The sequence below is a fragment of the Temnothorax americanus genome, unplaced genomic scaffold (genome assembly GCF_048541705.1).
Source record: "Temnothorax americanus isolate GAGA-0224 unplaced genomic scaffold, ASM4854170v1 Scaffold29, whole genome shotgun sequence".
Classification (NCBI taxonomy): Eukaryota; Metazoa; Arthropoda; class Insecta; order Hymenoptera; family Formicidae; genus Temnothorax; species Temnothorax americanus.
Genome location: NW_027509432.1, coordinates 1,139,069 through 1,155,549, shown reverse-complemented (window position 1 = coordinate 1,155,549; position 16,481 = coordinate 1,139,069). Strand labels below are relative to the sequence as shown.

Below are 16,481 nucleotides of genomic sequence, written 5' to 3'. Positions count from 1 at the left end.
ACTCGAGAGCGTCGAGGATGGGGCCGCAGTTAGTCGAATTCGCGAAAATAGAGGGCAGACCGGAGATGCTGAATTTACACGTTGTAATAATAACTAGTGCCGATGTCAAGGACTTTCGTCGATGTAATTACATTGCCGCTGCAGTGCCAGCGAAGGTTGACGTTCGTGTAACAAACCAGGAGCAGTTTCCCGCGGTGCAACCGCGAATGCTGCGATGGGGAAGAGTATAGCTTCGCTACGCATCGTTGATCGCAATGTTCGATTGAACTCGAAATATCTACTGCTCTATTTGCGGAAAGAGTTTTGCGCCCCCTCCCCCCACGATTTTGGGGAGAATTTTGCATGCGAGTACCAATGTCGCGCTCGATTGGCTTTGCCATAAAAAATGTTTCACTTTCCAAAATTTATCAATGTCCGGAGGGAAACATTTAATTTAATATGTATCGTTGTTTATTTTAATTAAACGGCAGTAACAAAACCTCTACAGTTATGAATTTATAATTTATAGTGTTTATACAGTCAACTGTAAATAGTGATGATGGAATTTACAAAAAAAATTTTTTCGAATTTTTGTATTTGAGTGTTTCATGCGTCACACGCACTGAGATGGATTTAAAGCGATTTTTTTCCGTGATGGTGAAAAATTGAATATTTTTGCTCGCGGTGCGAAATTTTGTGACGGTGAAAAATTCGTTTATCGATAATGAGGGACGACGGCTTAATGGACGTTAAAATGCTTCGTCAGTAGTCGGATAATTACTCCGGTGAAACGTTAAATATTGCATGCAACATACTTTTTTGCATGCGCATCTCGATCGTAAGCTCTTTTTGGCGCGTTGCTTAATTTCCACGTAATCGAATGCATAAGGGTGGAAAGCGGCGATGTCCGGTATATGAAAAAAAAAGTGCAAGAACAGGCAGCTCCCGATCGATATACCAACGTTCACCAAGTATATATATATATATATTCATTAATGCAGAAGCTTCGTAAAAAGCTTTGTAAAACTACGTATTACGATGTAGACCCCCGATGCACCCTTTTTTTCAACGTTGCCTGTCGCTTGTTAACACTTGAGTAGTTCTGCAAGAGTCACTTGACTTATAAAGTTATAGGTACTGGATTTAGTATGAAGTGAAAGCACAAAGTGCTTTAACCCTGCAGGTAGAAAAACATCTAATGTTTTATCAGGAAAGAAAGGAATTTTTAAAGCAGGTTTTGTCGAATTTTGGAATTTTAAATTTGCATTATATCTTCTGCCAGAATTGAAGATTAAAATTTCCATTTAAAAATTTCCATTTCGCATTACATGCTTTAACGAATGCAACATTTTAACATCAGTTTAATAATTGATTGATTGTTACAGGTCCGTCCCCAGACTTTAGCACACACACGCTGGTGAGACCGCGAGTGTATCACGGCAGGTCGAAAAGGCAGATCTCGTCAACCAAAGAGAATGTGAGTTCAGCTATTTTTTGAAAAAAGTCTTTAAAATCTCATAAAATAATGTAATACGTGTGCTATATATATATATCCCGCAGCTTCTAAAATGCTATTCAGGCTCGATCACGATATCATTATTTAAAAAAAACACTATATTCAAGGATTTCCTAAATCAGCTCTCTTTCATCCCCCTTTGTCGTGTCATATAACACTTGACCTGTAAATATGAATCATGAAAACGTTTTTTCGTATAACGATTTTTATTTATGATTCTCCCGCATAAATTTCGTCAATACATCGAATCTTTCATCTCTGGTAGAGAGACTTTCTCTGCTTCTCTCGTAACTATTAAAGATTATTTATGTGACAAAAAATTTTAATCGACCATCCTCTCACGCTCTATGACATTGTTTGTAATGTAATGCGCTTCACTTTCATCCTATTATGTGGTACCTACATGAAATTACAATTTAGTTTTACGCCCGCTCCGATTATCGAAACGCACCGGATATTCCGGAAACTTGGCGAAGGCCAACGCTCGCGATCTGTGACCTTCCGTGTAATGCATTGTTCGTTATCAGCCGCGATCACCGAATAGCTTTTTTCCCGCAAACTTTCACGCGGCTGCACGCGGTGTTTGTCATTTGCTCGGGCAGATTACGATGCGAAACGCGCATCGGCGACGGGTGCAACAATTTCAATGCAAATGTCGCGGCGTGCAACGAATACAAAACCCGCCGAGGGTCGCCGTGCTATTAGATAGGATGGCGCCGCAAATAGAGAGAGAGAGAGAGAGAGAGAGAGAGAGAGAGAAATTCGACCGACGTTTTACCATTGCCAGTGGCAGATTCGGAAAAATCCGTCAGGGGAAATATGCAACAGAGAGATTGCTGTATGAAAGATAGACATTTCGGTTTTTTTCTTTTGATGCCCATCGAAGAGCTTATTTTCAAAAGAAGTATAACATTTTTTGGTGAAAACAGAGGAATACTTTTCCGGATATATATATATATATATATATATATATATATATATATCCGGAAAAGTATTCCTCTGTTTTCACCAAAAAATGTTATACTTATATATATATATATATATATCGTATCAACTATTAAATAAAAAATATTGACGACTAGTTTTGGTCGCAAGTTTTGAAGATTCTTTAGAAATATCAGTCCCAATTTTTTCTAAGTTTTCATAGATTTAGAAGTGGCTAAGATATTTATTAATATTATTTTGCAACTATTTTAAACTCTATTCAAACATCTGAAACATTTTCTGTTAATGTTCTTCTCGTATATATAGATAATGGATTAATTTCAGAAATATATCTTGAGAAAAAATATTATATATATTAAGAAACGAGTACTATATGATCTAAGAAAATAAGAACGTTTTATTTTAGTCGACTATGCAATAACATTTCCGTTTACTGGAAAGCCATGTAACGTCGAGATATAAAGTAACGTTTCATTTCTGTGAAAGCCGTTTTGAATACAGCGCGTTCTTGTATTTTTATCCTATCTTCGCCTCTTTCTTGGCGTAACGTACCACGTAATAGAAGATGGCAGGCAGAAGGGCAAGACTTACAGAAACAACAACGGAATTTACATTGGGTGTACACTCGTCTCGGTGACGTCTCTCTTGAATCCGTTATTTGGCGGGCACCACAATGGACCTGCACGTACGTCACTTTGCGAGTACGACATGTAACAAACATACTAGCGATAGTTCGCATCCCTCTAAATTCCGGCCGATAAAGAGATGGAACAACGGAAACAGGAATGTTTTACAACTTGACCTTTGAATTTGTAATACGGCAATTTATCTATTTATTTGACAGTTTTTATGTTAAGAATAAATCTACATATTACAGAGAGGAAAGAAGAGAAAGGACAGAATACATTAAGAAAATAATTGTTTAATTCGTTAATATAAAATTTACTTTTATATATAGATGCTTTTAATTAATAATATTTAATTTATATATTAAACATAATATTTATTAATCCTAACATACGCATAATTTTTATTAATGAATTCTAATACAATTTGTTAGAAGATAAAATTTAATTCTTAGATTTCACCACATTATTTTTCCACGCCATAATTTGTACTTTTTCATTAGATATATAATATTGTAATATAATATTGGTAAACCGAAACAGATACATATTTATGGACCAGATCACCAGAGGATTGACCGTATGCACTCCGACGAGTAAAGTAATTTTACCGGGCAATATCGCCCTGTTCCGTGAGCAATAAAAAATAACAATAAAAAATGTCGCGGGGGAATATCACGCGAGTAGTCTGTGTTTTAGTGGGGCATTCTTATGGGACATTCAAACGTCGTGAACAATTCGCTTTATTGGCCTCCATCCAGCACAGTCGTCCGCGATCGTCGCACATTATTATAAACTGCAATATAAACTGCATATAAACTGCAATAACACCGCGCATGTCGCGACGCGTGAAAATTAAGAATCACGGAAAGAGCTGGACAATATACCATTGCAGTCTTAGCACACTAAGCTGACTAAAATAAAAGTTACGTCGTTAAGAACATTATAATAAAGTAATAAAAGAATCAAGAAACCTTGAATTTTAATCTTGATTCAGAAATTTGTAAAACGCGTTTAAAAATCACGAGCTATCGCATATGAAAAAAAGAGGTCCACAACGAAAAACGTTTTAGATCACAGCATTGCTGCTCTAATTTTAGGAAGCTTTTACGCCGATGGAGAACCTAGGGCAATGTGGTGTCAAGTTCCTTGCTTTTATCTCGACACTCTCTCTCTCTCTTTTTTCTTTTAAACGGATCCGGAAATGCCTGCACTAACATTTGGAATTCTAAAATTGCGAAACAAACTTCAACTATACCGCAATCTCGAATGCTGCGACCACACGGCGTATGTAGTACCGCGTATGTGTAGTAGTACCGCGTGCTCGTTGGTCCGGATAAGAGTAACTCAACACTAGTATCTATACTTTGGTGTTGCCAAATATAGTTTACACCGTTTGACACGTAATTCTGCCAGGAAACGTAGACGCGAGTTTACTAATACCGCAGCTGCTCGGCTGTAGATTGCAGTTTCTAGCGTGCGTGACTTGCAGACTGTGATTTAGTGACACAAAAAGTTGCGACTCGCGTGCGGGACTTGGCCCTGAATAGACCGCGAAGCAAACTTCTTGATTGATGCTAAGTGGAATCGAAAAGAATACCGAGCAACCGGTCTAACAAGACGATGAGAAAATGTAATATGTGCATACATGCATCTAGTCCATTGTAGTTTACAATGGACGTGCAATTAAACGCATAACCACTGCAGTAGATTAATTGTTGATATGCATCGATATTAAGTGTATTTAAAAAAAAACTTTGGATTTTTTGAACGAATTGTTCATTTGATTAATTATCGCGAATTTGTGATGGAAAAGTCGCTTTTATTCAATAAGCAATAACGTTATTAAAGCATTCAAGTTTTATTTCTGATGCGACAGATTCTTACAAAACACGTGAAAAGCTTTGATCAATATGAACATGCAATATGGAATTTTTCATTCTGTTAAACTTTAAATTGATCACTGATATCAATTGTCATATTTGGACTATTGACATCTTTGTCCGGAATTACGGCGATACCAATATCAAATGCAAACCATTATAAACCTCGCGATATAGTCTTCAATGAAACGAGTAATTGATCTCGTTTCTCGTTATCACACAACCCAGTAAACAGACAGTATCAATCCGCTTGATAGAAATAGCAGTTACAATTCCCTGCAATCCAGCGTTTCAAATAACACACACTCGATTGTTATTTGCGTTTCTGCATCTATCGCATGTGCGTATCGCGTGATATTTATTGATTCCGAGATAGGAGAATCGTAAGAGATACGAGAATCATGTCTGCCTGTCTTAAAAAGAACAGTATAAAAAGGCAATGTTTCGCATGATGTCCCGACGTTCGAGCTTCTTGCAGCGAACCTAAAAACGGAATGCAAAAAATCGCGGAAACTATGTTTAGAACAGAGAAATTTAACGCAGTAGGAAAGGTCAGGGAACTATGATAGTCTTCAATTCCTCGCCGCAACTTACAGAAACGAAAGAAATTATATTGTTTCGTTAATATTTGTCTCAGTATTATACGATTAATCATTAAATTTTACTGGTTTTCTATACATTTTTACAAAAAAATATAATAAAAAATTTAGCAGAATTTTTTTTTATGTACGAGGAGAGAAAGAAAAATTCTTTTTACCTTATTCGCTTTTCTCGAAATATCATAATCGCCGCTGCATAGCGATCCCAAAGTGCTTTGAGTTCGTACGTAATTGCTTTAATAATCACTGATTCAGATATAACTTAGAACATCTCGGGAGCTCAACTTCTCTCGTACTCTCGGAATGCATTCGATTTCGCTGCACCGAGATGTAATCGAGTTTAGGCGAAATCGTCTATCGGGACCTGTGGAGCGTGGGTGACGAGGGGGAGAGGCAATTAGGTAATTAAACGGCTAATATGCACGGAAGCCGCGGGGTGAGTAAACGCAATATCGGTCGATAAATTCTCGATGGAGTTCCGTTCGGCTTTATCGCGTGCTACGACTCTAAACCATCCCCGCGTGGTTATATTCCTGACTGGTAAGAGGTACGACGAAAGGGGTTGAAAGGAGTGGATCTTCCCTTATGTGCAGCTCGAGCTTTACGTCGGGGTTTCGGTGCCCGAAGTTCACAAAGGAAAGATAAAGTACTTCCACAAGTACAGCGATCGCGGTCGTGCAAGTCGATGGAGTAGAGGCATCAGTGAACGATGTTGTCGATGTACCTAATATTGCTAACTTTCTGTGATCGTTAAAGTAATAAAATAAATGGACGAGATTAATTGAAAGAATAATAAAATGATTAAATAATATTAATGATATAATCGATAAATTACTAATTTTGATGGAGGCAAAATTTCTACTCTCTGAATAGTAGCGTTGCTTATTAGATCAGGTCTTATTTAATTAGTAGATTACACATTCTTAGCTACGTGAAATGAAGTCGAGTTTGCTCCCACGAATACGAAGTTTCGCTTGTTATTGTTATTAAAATTAATGTTTAATTAACATGTTCCAAAGGTTCTCTAACGCACAAGGAAGTAACAACCTTCCAACTTTCCAACTAAATATATTACCCTTTTATACGTAATGTAATGAAAGAGCTCCTTTTTTATTTTTCCTAATTTTAATACCATATATCAATACTGAGGCAAATGCACGTACACAAATACACCGTTATGTTCACAGACTTTGATTTTGATATCGATAAGACTCTGCGGAAGACAGATGGACATGGTTGATTTTATATTTCGCTTTATTTCGATTTATTTTGCTAACATATCACAAAATTATCATATTATAAACAAACGTATTCTGCTTCATTATAATTAGATTGCGTATCGGAAGTCATATTTTTAAACATTGTGTCTATTATCCCAATTTTTAAACCGGATAGCAAATTAAGGAAATTTTTCTAGCTATAATTAAAGCTTCGAATATAATATCGCTGAAAACGGAACTGCGTCGGTCGCGGCGCATAATATAAATTTCCTCTCTATTAGATTGTGGTAATCATACAGACGACAAGTTCTTTGTCCACATCTGCTATAGCGGCAGCAAACTGCGGAAACGAGACTTCCTCTATTCGCGAGCTCTCAACGTTCGTCTAGGACGACGAGAGATTAAAGATTTCTTTCATTCCACAAAGTAACTACGACGGATCCCTAGTAGTAACGTGTGCACCATCCTTGCAGACATAGTAAATGTAATCTAGAGGAGACCAGAAAATGCGGAAAGTTCAGGTTCACCGGGCCCGTGAACCGTATGTTGAAACGCTTTCGACGTATATCGAAAATTACCTGTCCGCTTTCTCTTAAGCTCGTGCTTGCCGACTTTCAAACATGCTGTATCGCGATACCCGTAAAAAACTACATTTATCAAAAAAGAGATATTAAAACATGGTTTGTCAAAGATTGACAAACATATAGGTATGGATAGAACATTTCGTATATCTTTCTTCAAAGACAGCATCAGAATTTTAAAAATTAGACCGACATGCGACGTAATAGAGGAAATTAATTACTCATTGTCATTCTATTTTGCTAAACAATTACTAAAAATATATAGTTGCACTCAATTCGTACTAGAATATGCTAACAAATTTCGCATAAAGGTTTCGCGATAAATTATATCGTGTTACAATTCTCCATTGGCGACATAAATAGCTTGTAATAGCGCCCGCGAGGTTTGTTGAGCATTCTTCAACGCATGTTAAAGTACCGTTGGAGAGAGGGAAAGGCATACACAGAGAAAACATAGAATCACCGCAACCTTGGCGTGGTCGTGAGAATGAATATGGCAATGCGCGCGTTCGCTCCTCATATCATGCGTATATGCAGCACGCGTGCGGAACGCGCGATTTCCCGATCGTCGCCGCCGAGACTCTCGCGTAACTTCTAGCCGCGCGAAACCAAAAATAGCATGGCACGTACAAGACACGCGCGTGTTTCTACACGCACAATAATACTACGTATTTAAAAGCTGAAGGCCACTTGATAAAAATTAATCGTCTCCGCAATCGTCGAAGCGATCGAGCAACTAATATTTGTTTCGTAAAAAATATCCAACGATAAAAAATCTAACGTTGAGCGTGCAGTGGAAACATTTCTCTCGGCGAGCAGCAGATCTTTCAACTTCTCGAAAGCGAGAAAGCGAGTCTTCCTAGGGGAACTATAGTCCGCATTTTACGCCGGGATCGTTGCCGGATTCGTGAATCGGTGTCATTAATTAACTCGTCCGCTTTCATTCGACGCAGCCGTGCGTGCGAAGCGTGGATGTACGCTCGTTGCTCCTTCCTTTACTGCCAAAGTATTTTTTTTTAAAGCTCGCCACGTATATATACTTTCTGCGATTTTCTGGTTACGTAAAAAGAAATATTGACCGATGGGGCCGACTGGGTCCACATTTGTCAACGTGGTGAAATCGTTAACAGGATTCAAAGCTCGGCTGCGATACGCACATGGAAATCTTCATCGTATGTGATATCGCTATTGCTCGTATTACCGCGAAGATAGAAAGGTGGATACACAGAGGATCTCTTGTTTCCGCCTGCAAATCCCTGATGTAGATTCAGTGGATCATAAATCTCCCATTATAACTGCGATTTATACAACGAAGCTGCAATGAATAATTTGATTAATGGATCTCCAACACTTTATCAGTAGTATTGTTGTGTGATAAAATTATTGCTTTTATCTTGTTAAAACGACGATGAAAAAATTAACGGGCATTCACGAGTGTCGCCGAGACAATATACGCGTTTGGCAATTGTCATGCATTCTTTTTATTTATAATTGAGTATCTGGTAATTATAGAAGTCTGTTATATATGGCAAATAATTGGACCTCGTTTTTTCATACAGAGATTTCACCCATATGCAGTCGTAGCGATGCTAGAGACGAATACTTATAAATCAAACTCGTTACGACTCGATAAATTGAAATAAAATTTTTTTTCGAGCGGTAAAACACTCGGAAAAAAAGAATTCGCGAACCACAACGTTAACCCGGCAGGCAATATCGGCGATATGTAACCAGGCAATTACCGCAGGCACGCATCGAGCGATGATTTGTATTCCGCGACGCGAATAACAGCGCGACCGCACGTAACCGCGCCGTAATTAAAATCGCAAAGCCATTTAAATCGCGCCGCAGGCGCAGTTGCGAGTCTTTGTGCTCTCTACAGAATGCGCGAATTTTACTGTATTTCGTTCAAATGCGATCCCTCACGTTCTTCAGCGAAGCTAACGATAAAACGCGTCCGACTCGTCGAGCATCGTCTCGCTCGACGGCACACAAACGACAATCGGCATATCCGAATTTCCCTTTTGTGTGACTCTCCTTTCATGTTCATGGACGTTGAGTTTTGGTCTTGTTTATTGAAATACTTCCTCGGTTGGTCACACGTGAATATTATGAGAACACAGATTAATCAGTTGTAGTAATTTTTAAATGTTTTTAACAAATTTAAGTTCAAGATATAAAGTAACGAGCCAATTATGTATATATACATATAATTTATTTCAATTTTTTGATTAATTTTATTTTTTGCACATCAGCATCTAAGATGTTACAATGTTACATAATTAGCAGCAAGCATGCATATATATATGTTGTTCATCGTAAAGTTTGAAGCTAAACTTTATTTAGTGAAAATGAATGTTACAAGCAATGAATGTTAAAATCTGTATAATAAATATATTCATTATAATTTTCAAAATATGAGTGGTTATATCACTTGCAGCATGAGTCAGAAAGCATCGTGTTATATTGTAATTTCATCGCGTTATATCTTAATTTCTCTCGATTAATTTAAATCCAATCTGAGTTAAACACACAGTGACATTATTATAATTAAGTAATGGTACGAATATTATCGAGCGAATATTATACGAGGAGGAATGAGAAAATTGTTAATTGTTTAATGAAAACTGGAGTAATTACCATTGAGGTGATTCATGCGAACTCCATGTTTAATTAGAACGTCCTGAATGCATTTCTATTTCTACGAGCATCCTTCGCAATTCGTCTTCCTCGGTGACAGGCATTGTCGCATGGTGCACCACCGGAATTTTCCTTAAAAATATCGGCGTCGCCGCCAAGCTTTTCTTTTCTTCGGGTTTCCGAAGGATGCGGTAGAAACCACGGAGCCGGAAATTCCGTTGAGCGAGGGTGGTTTACGGGGACACACAATGAAACGTAAGGACCACGTCGGCCGAGTTTTACCGTAGCTGGAAAGGAGCTCTCGTCTCTTTCTCTCTTTTTTTCTTTTTTGTTTTAACAGGCGCCCTGTTTTCCCTTCCGTGACATTTTTTTCCCCCGTTGCTTGGATTAACTTGTTCTAGTTGCCGGATTAAAAAGACAGGCTCGTGCGGGCGAATTTTTTCCGCAAATTTTTTTCGTCGACGAGTGACGGTATATACTCACAGAATTTCCCCAACTGGCTGTGGAAAAGTTAGAACGATCACCGGCTGCTTAATTCGTTACCCGGCAACCGATTAATGCAGTTAGTTTGCTCGGTAAATTGTTTGGGATGCGCCAACAGAGCGAGGAACAAAAAGTATATTCGCGAACTTTCGCGAGCTTTCGCATTTACCTTAGCAACTCTTAGGTTTTCCTTAATCACCTCCAATCCAACGGCGTCGTGGTAAATGATTTTGCTCGTCGACTTTTCTGTTGTTTCAACGTATTGCACACAGTACTGCGTTACATATAATGTTTCGAATTTAACAAACCATATTTCATCGACGGACTCCCTGATCTTCTTGTTAATTTTTCGTGTCTAACATAAAATAATCAACATCGATTTGCAAGTATCGAGAAGAGGAGAATTAACTTTGGGATTTACAATTATTCGCCGAGGAAAAATCAATTTTGTATTAATTAAATGAGGCTTATAAATTTCGCGCAGTGGGTCCGCAGAGATACTCTGTTTATAATATAGAGATATTCAATAGCCCTGACCCCCAGCAATATATGTGTTTCTCGATATCGACGGAAAATGAATGCGAGTCATGGTACCGCGCGTGCAGGAGCCAGCAGCGGGTATATGATATCAAAAACGGTCTCTGTGGTAGCCGCGAGCCAAGTATAGATTGCTAACTGCCGCTATGGACAATGATGTACACCACGCTGAAAGGATTTCAAAGGAGTGCACTGTCAACCGTGTATCGCGCGCAGTGTTACGCCGTCGCGTCCTATATCGTTGTGGACTTGGCTTCCTGAAGAAACATCGTTACTGCGCCATTTGTCTCCCGAGAGTAAGCCGCCTCGCGGATATCGCGCGTCGCAGATACTTTTCAATTCGGTTAATGTGTTTCTGAAAATTACCGAGTGCACGTTTCAACGTGTATACTGCAAAATTTCTATGTTGCGGGACCTGTGGGGATTAAAATTCATATTTTATCATACGGAGTCTGATTTCACGCGCGCTTGCATTTTGAAATAATGACAGTTCATTCAATGAGAGCTCAACATCATTTATACTTGCATTTGACAGGCACTCATTTACTAAATTAGCTTATTTTAATTATATCTGTTACCTTCTGTCGTAGCGCACTTTCCATGAGCAATTTCAAGTTTTTTTTTATTATCTTTTTTTACAAGATAAAATGTACATTTAATGTAAAATCGTATTTAATTTAAAATTACCTCAACGACCGTATTTGTAATATGAGAATCGCTGAAAACTTCTATTTTATTTTTCGCAGTAATTTACAATTTTAAGTTATTTGTGAGTGCGAGTGATTTTTTTATACAAACTAGCTAACTGGGACTGTGCTATGTTTAGACAGCGTTTGTTGTCGAAGGAGCGCAAGGAGGTTAATCAATAATTCATAATAGGATAGGGCACTTTCGTACGGTCCATCCACCCCGGGCGTTGAAACCACGCCTGTCCAATTCTGCGTTACGTTACACGAGTAATTGCTGCCACAATTTCAGTTCAACGCGGCGGCACCCGCGGCACTTAGACTAATTAAGAGTCGACCTTCCGTCACGTTACTCACGTTGTTTCGCCGTCTTTGCGCGCGACGGAAGATAGTTAAAAGCTTCTTTTATATTTTTCTTGGCGTAGATTGTAGAACAGAAGACCGACGTGTAAAATGTAGCCCAGGGGATATTGTGTACGTATCTCGCGTACGGATCCCGCGTAAACTTCTAAAACGGGTTGGTTGTAACAGACTATCTTGATTAAGTCTTGGCTGATTTTACCATTCTCCTTTCAGTCACTTGGCCGTAGCACAAAATAAGAAATTAATTGCAGAAGAAATTGCTTTTCTTTTAGAGAAGAATATCGTATTTAGTATAAAATTTAGTCAGAATGTCTTTTTATAGTGATGTATTTTTATTTTATGTTAAAAACTTTAGAATAAATCCAAGATAGACAGGCGCAAAAATGCACGTTATATTATTTAGAAGTCAATAGTTTTTCTTCAATTTTCAAACTATGATTGGAGATTTTTATTCCAAATTGACTAAAAAAGTCGTCGTTAGATCTCGTCGTTAAAACCTGTTTATTCAGGTATATATCGTATAATAATTAATTGATGAAGGAAATTAAAATTTAATTTAATTTGATAATTGTCCGAACTAGAAAGTCATCCGGACTGTAATCTCAAAGCTTAACAAGTCGGCCTACAAGCCGACTGTTCTAGTGTCATTCTCGGTGCAGCATCCACAAGTCACGCAGCATCCATTCTCTTCAACACGAAACGCTCGCAGGAAAAGTATCCCGGCTGGGACAACGCCCATGAATTAAACATCGCGCGCCGTTGGGCTCCGGTGCAAACGAGATTCGCAAATTTATTTCTGTTCACTCGGCACGCGTACGGCCGCGCTCGAAAGAGAGGAGAACGCGCTACCATGCAATTTCGAGAGTTTATGAATTTCAGGCCGAGGCTTTCCAGCCTCGGAATCACGATCTAATAACGCTAACTGTTTTACGCGCTCGATGATATGACAGTCGGCAAATTGGATTAACTGGATTGGAAATTTTTCGTTACTGTCAAAATTTAAAAGTGAAAATTAAATAAACCCCATAGTTAAATACCATATCGCATTCTTTTTTAGAAAAACTTTACTTTTTTACAGATATATGCTGTAGCTCTAAAAATTACATTCGAATACCATTTTTTATTATTCACTTGCTTAATATTCGCTTCGTAATAAATACTTGCTTGAAATTCCCGTCCATTCAGTTTACGGAGTTTATCACTTATTCTTGAGGATTGTTGAATATCCAGTCATATTTGGTTTCATGGTTGGAGAAAGCGAGCATCCGAGTATAAAATTAATTGCAGCTCGATGCAACGATCTCAGGATCTCAATTTTCGCGGGAGAAATTTTATTTTCTCAGATCTAAGCACAGTCTTACCGCTATTAATGCAACAGGTGCGCGATCGGGCTTTTCGGTGTGTTCGATAAGAAAAAATCGGTCATGTTATTCGAGCATTGAGTTGTAACGATAAACCGTTATTTTTCTTTTTTTAGAACAGAAAATCTCAATCTATAGGGAATAACTTATATAAAATAAATTTAACTAAGACTAACTTGGCTGCTAAAATTGCAGGTTAAAATTGAAATGATTAAAATAAATGCATCTTATACAAATATATATCTATAATGTAATTGATGAATACAAATGACTCAAATTTTTTTTTATTTGCAGCTAATTACATTTTATATATTTTCATGTGCTTCACGATGAATCGTAAAGAAATGGATATTGTTTTTTTTCTCGTCCTTCCACCGATCAAGGAAATCGATATGTTCTCTCTGTTATATAATAGCGTTTTATATATTTTTTCTTATTTCAGTGGCAGCTACCGAGAAAAAGAAGAAGAAAATTTTATCTGCACATCGAAATTGAAGATCGATATTTTCTCTCTTTTCAGGACCTCGAGCATGCGGACGTGCTGACGGTGGGTTTCAATGTGGACGGCGTCGAGCGTGTTCTCGACCTTCGGCTGAACACCGATTTAATTCCGGTCGGCTATCAGCAACTCCACCAGCATCGCGGCACGTACAAAGTGCACACCCCGTCGAAAGTTGTAAGTACCGCTCGGGCAGCATCCAGTATTCGCATCTCTAGGCGTGCTAACCGCTTTTCCGCAAACAGCGTTTGCGCTAATCGATATCGAACACGCGAGCGTAAATTCTATCGACAACCAGCACCGATCAAGAAGGAAAGCGTCGAGAATTCATTCAACTTAACCCCCCCCCTCCCCCCGTAATGCTCGACCATTCTCTCGCGACTCGTCACGTGTCGAATGGCCACACAAAGGCGCCATTATCGCCGTTTAATGGCATGATACGCGACGTAAAATTTACGATCGTACATATATGGGCGTTTGCTCCCCACAAAAAAAGGGATAATCGATACATCTTTTGTCAACAATTATCGCGGACAATGACGAGCCGTTTTCTGATTAGATATTATTTTATTACATATATTTTTTTTCCTTTGAAAGTTTTATCTTGTGATGAAAATGCTGAGCTAAGCGATGCGTAAAGGTCGGTTGTACAAAAATAATCTCGCTGTGCGTATCACTGGAAAGAGATAGAGTCGAAGCTTGTTCGTCAGTTAGTGTGTCTTTCTTATTTGCTCAGTTTGCTCTCTGATGTGTTTGGTTTTTGCCACTTTTCGGTTATCCTTCATCGAATCGATGTCACGGCGATTCTACAAGTCGACTTGGCTATAAAACCATCGATTTTATGATACGTGTTCGCGTAAAGGTCGTCCGCACAATTTAATTTTAATTCGACTCTATAAGTAATCATATTATATCAATATTTGCTTGCTATCATACTTTATATTACTATACTAGCAACCTTAGAGACGATGTTTTATTCAGTCAGGCCAAACAAAGAGATGCCAGGCAAGAGAGAAAATAGCCTATTGTGATAAAAGATATGATTTCCGTTTTAAACGAAGAATCACTTTTTTGGACAGTCCGACAATCTATTTGTGAGAAAGTTCATTTAATTCCACGCTCGACTCGTACTTCCGGTCCCACGTAAATTAAAAATCTCCGCGGGTGTCTGTGCCCTCTCGTCATATCAGCCCTCCGTCATCGCGTGAACGGAAAAGGTATAAGGTAGGCCCCCGTGCACAGGTATAATACCCGACTCGGCCGAAATCGATCGAGGTGACTCACTCCGTCTGCCGTCTGCATGTTTAATAGAACGTCTCGTTATAAACACACGCGCAAATGTGTAGCGACGTGTTGATCCCGGGCGTACACGGCGGGCGTGCAACACCGTCACGCGTTAAAACCGTGCATGAGCGGCGGTCGCGGGGTTTCCGCTTTATAATTCAAACGCCGCGACGGAAGAGAAAGGCAGGAAGGATGAGAAGAAAAAAGAAAAGAGAGAGAGAGAGAGAGAGAGAGAGAGAAAAAAAAAGCTGATGGAACACTCAGAATACGTTGAATTACAGCGGTCGCGCGACGTGTCTATGGAGTATATCGTGCGAAACGCGAGGATTGCCTCGGAAATTGTTCCTGCTAAACGTCTAATTCCGCTATCCATAAAGTTTCTGCAGATAGTCGATTTTACTTAGCTGCTTGCGAAACAGATAGTAAAGACATTACGAAGGAGGAAAAATAAAAAGCTGAGCATGTTAAACACTTCGGTATATTATTCGACGTGTACCGATGGAGAAACCGGTTATATTAAATTTCGCTTGCGCTGAATCAGCGACAATCAAATTTCTCCGTAGCTTGTGAAAATTGCGAAAGTATTTCTGAGATGTTTCCTTTAATTGCGAGCTTTGTCCAAAATCATGTGATTACATCATTTTGATGAAAGCAGCGAGTTTTATATGTGAACGCGGTAACAAAAACGTGAAGTTGGAACTGTCTGATTAGACACGATTATTGATATAATTGCTGTAACTTTTTATTTTAATTGGCAATAGAATCGATATTGAATTTATTAAAGCATTTACAAGTAAATTTAAGTTTACAAATTTCAATTCTGTCACGCAAAAAATAACTGTGATTCATCTTAAAATAAAAGTCTTTATATATATTTTGGGCAGGATAAAATAGAGAGAGCGGAAAACAATATACTCATCATTTAAAATAAAGAACAAAAATAAAATAAAAATAAAAATTGTATTCATAGAAAAATATATTCATTATTATTTTTAACTTAATAGACTTTTTATATTATAAAAATTCATTAAATTGATAAAATAATGAATATAAAATAATCATGATGACGAGAGAAAAATAAGCCATACAGTATACTGTTTTTAAAAATAACAAATACTAACTGCTCTTTATCGATCGTAATCTTCTGCTCGACTATTTGTAATGAGACAATGATGAGGATTAAAAAGTCATCTAGAATGTGGGACGGAAATCAAGCTGAAAATGTAAAACTCACTGCCAACTGATGGCAGAGTTCGTTGCGCCTAGCCGCATCACCGCA

At 38.2% G+C, this 16,481-nt stretch overlaps 1 protein-coding gene across 1 annotated transcript in view; it reads left to right on the top strand.

The window, feature by feature from the left end:
- Positions 1–16,481, top strand: part of Meltrin (disintegrin and metalloproteinase domain-containing protein meltrin) — an 81,200-nt gene that overhangs the window by 50,361 nt on the left and 14,358 nt on the right. Inside the window, exons 2-3 of the mRNA XM_077410779.1 lie at positions 1,365–1,456; positions 13,940–14,095. Of these exons, the coding sequence (XP_077266905.1) occupies positions 1,365–1,456; positions 13,940–14,095 (248 nt within the window). The remainder of the gene's footprint in view (positions 1–1,364; positions 1,457–13,939; positions 14,096–16,481) is intronic.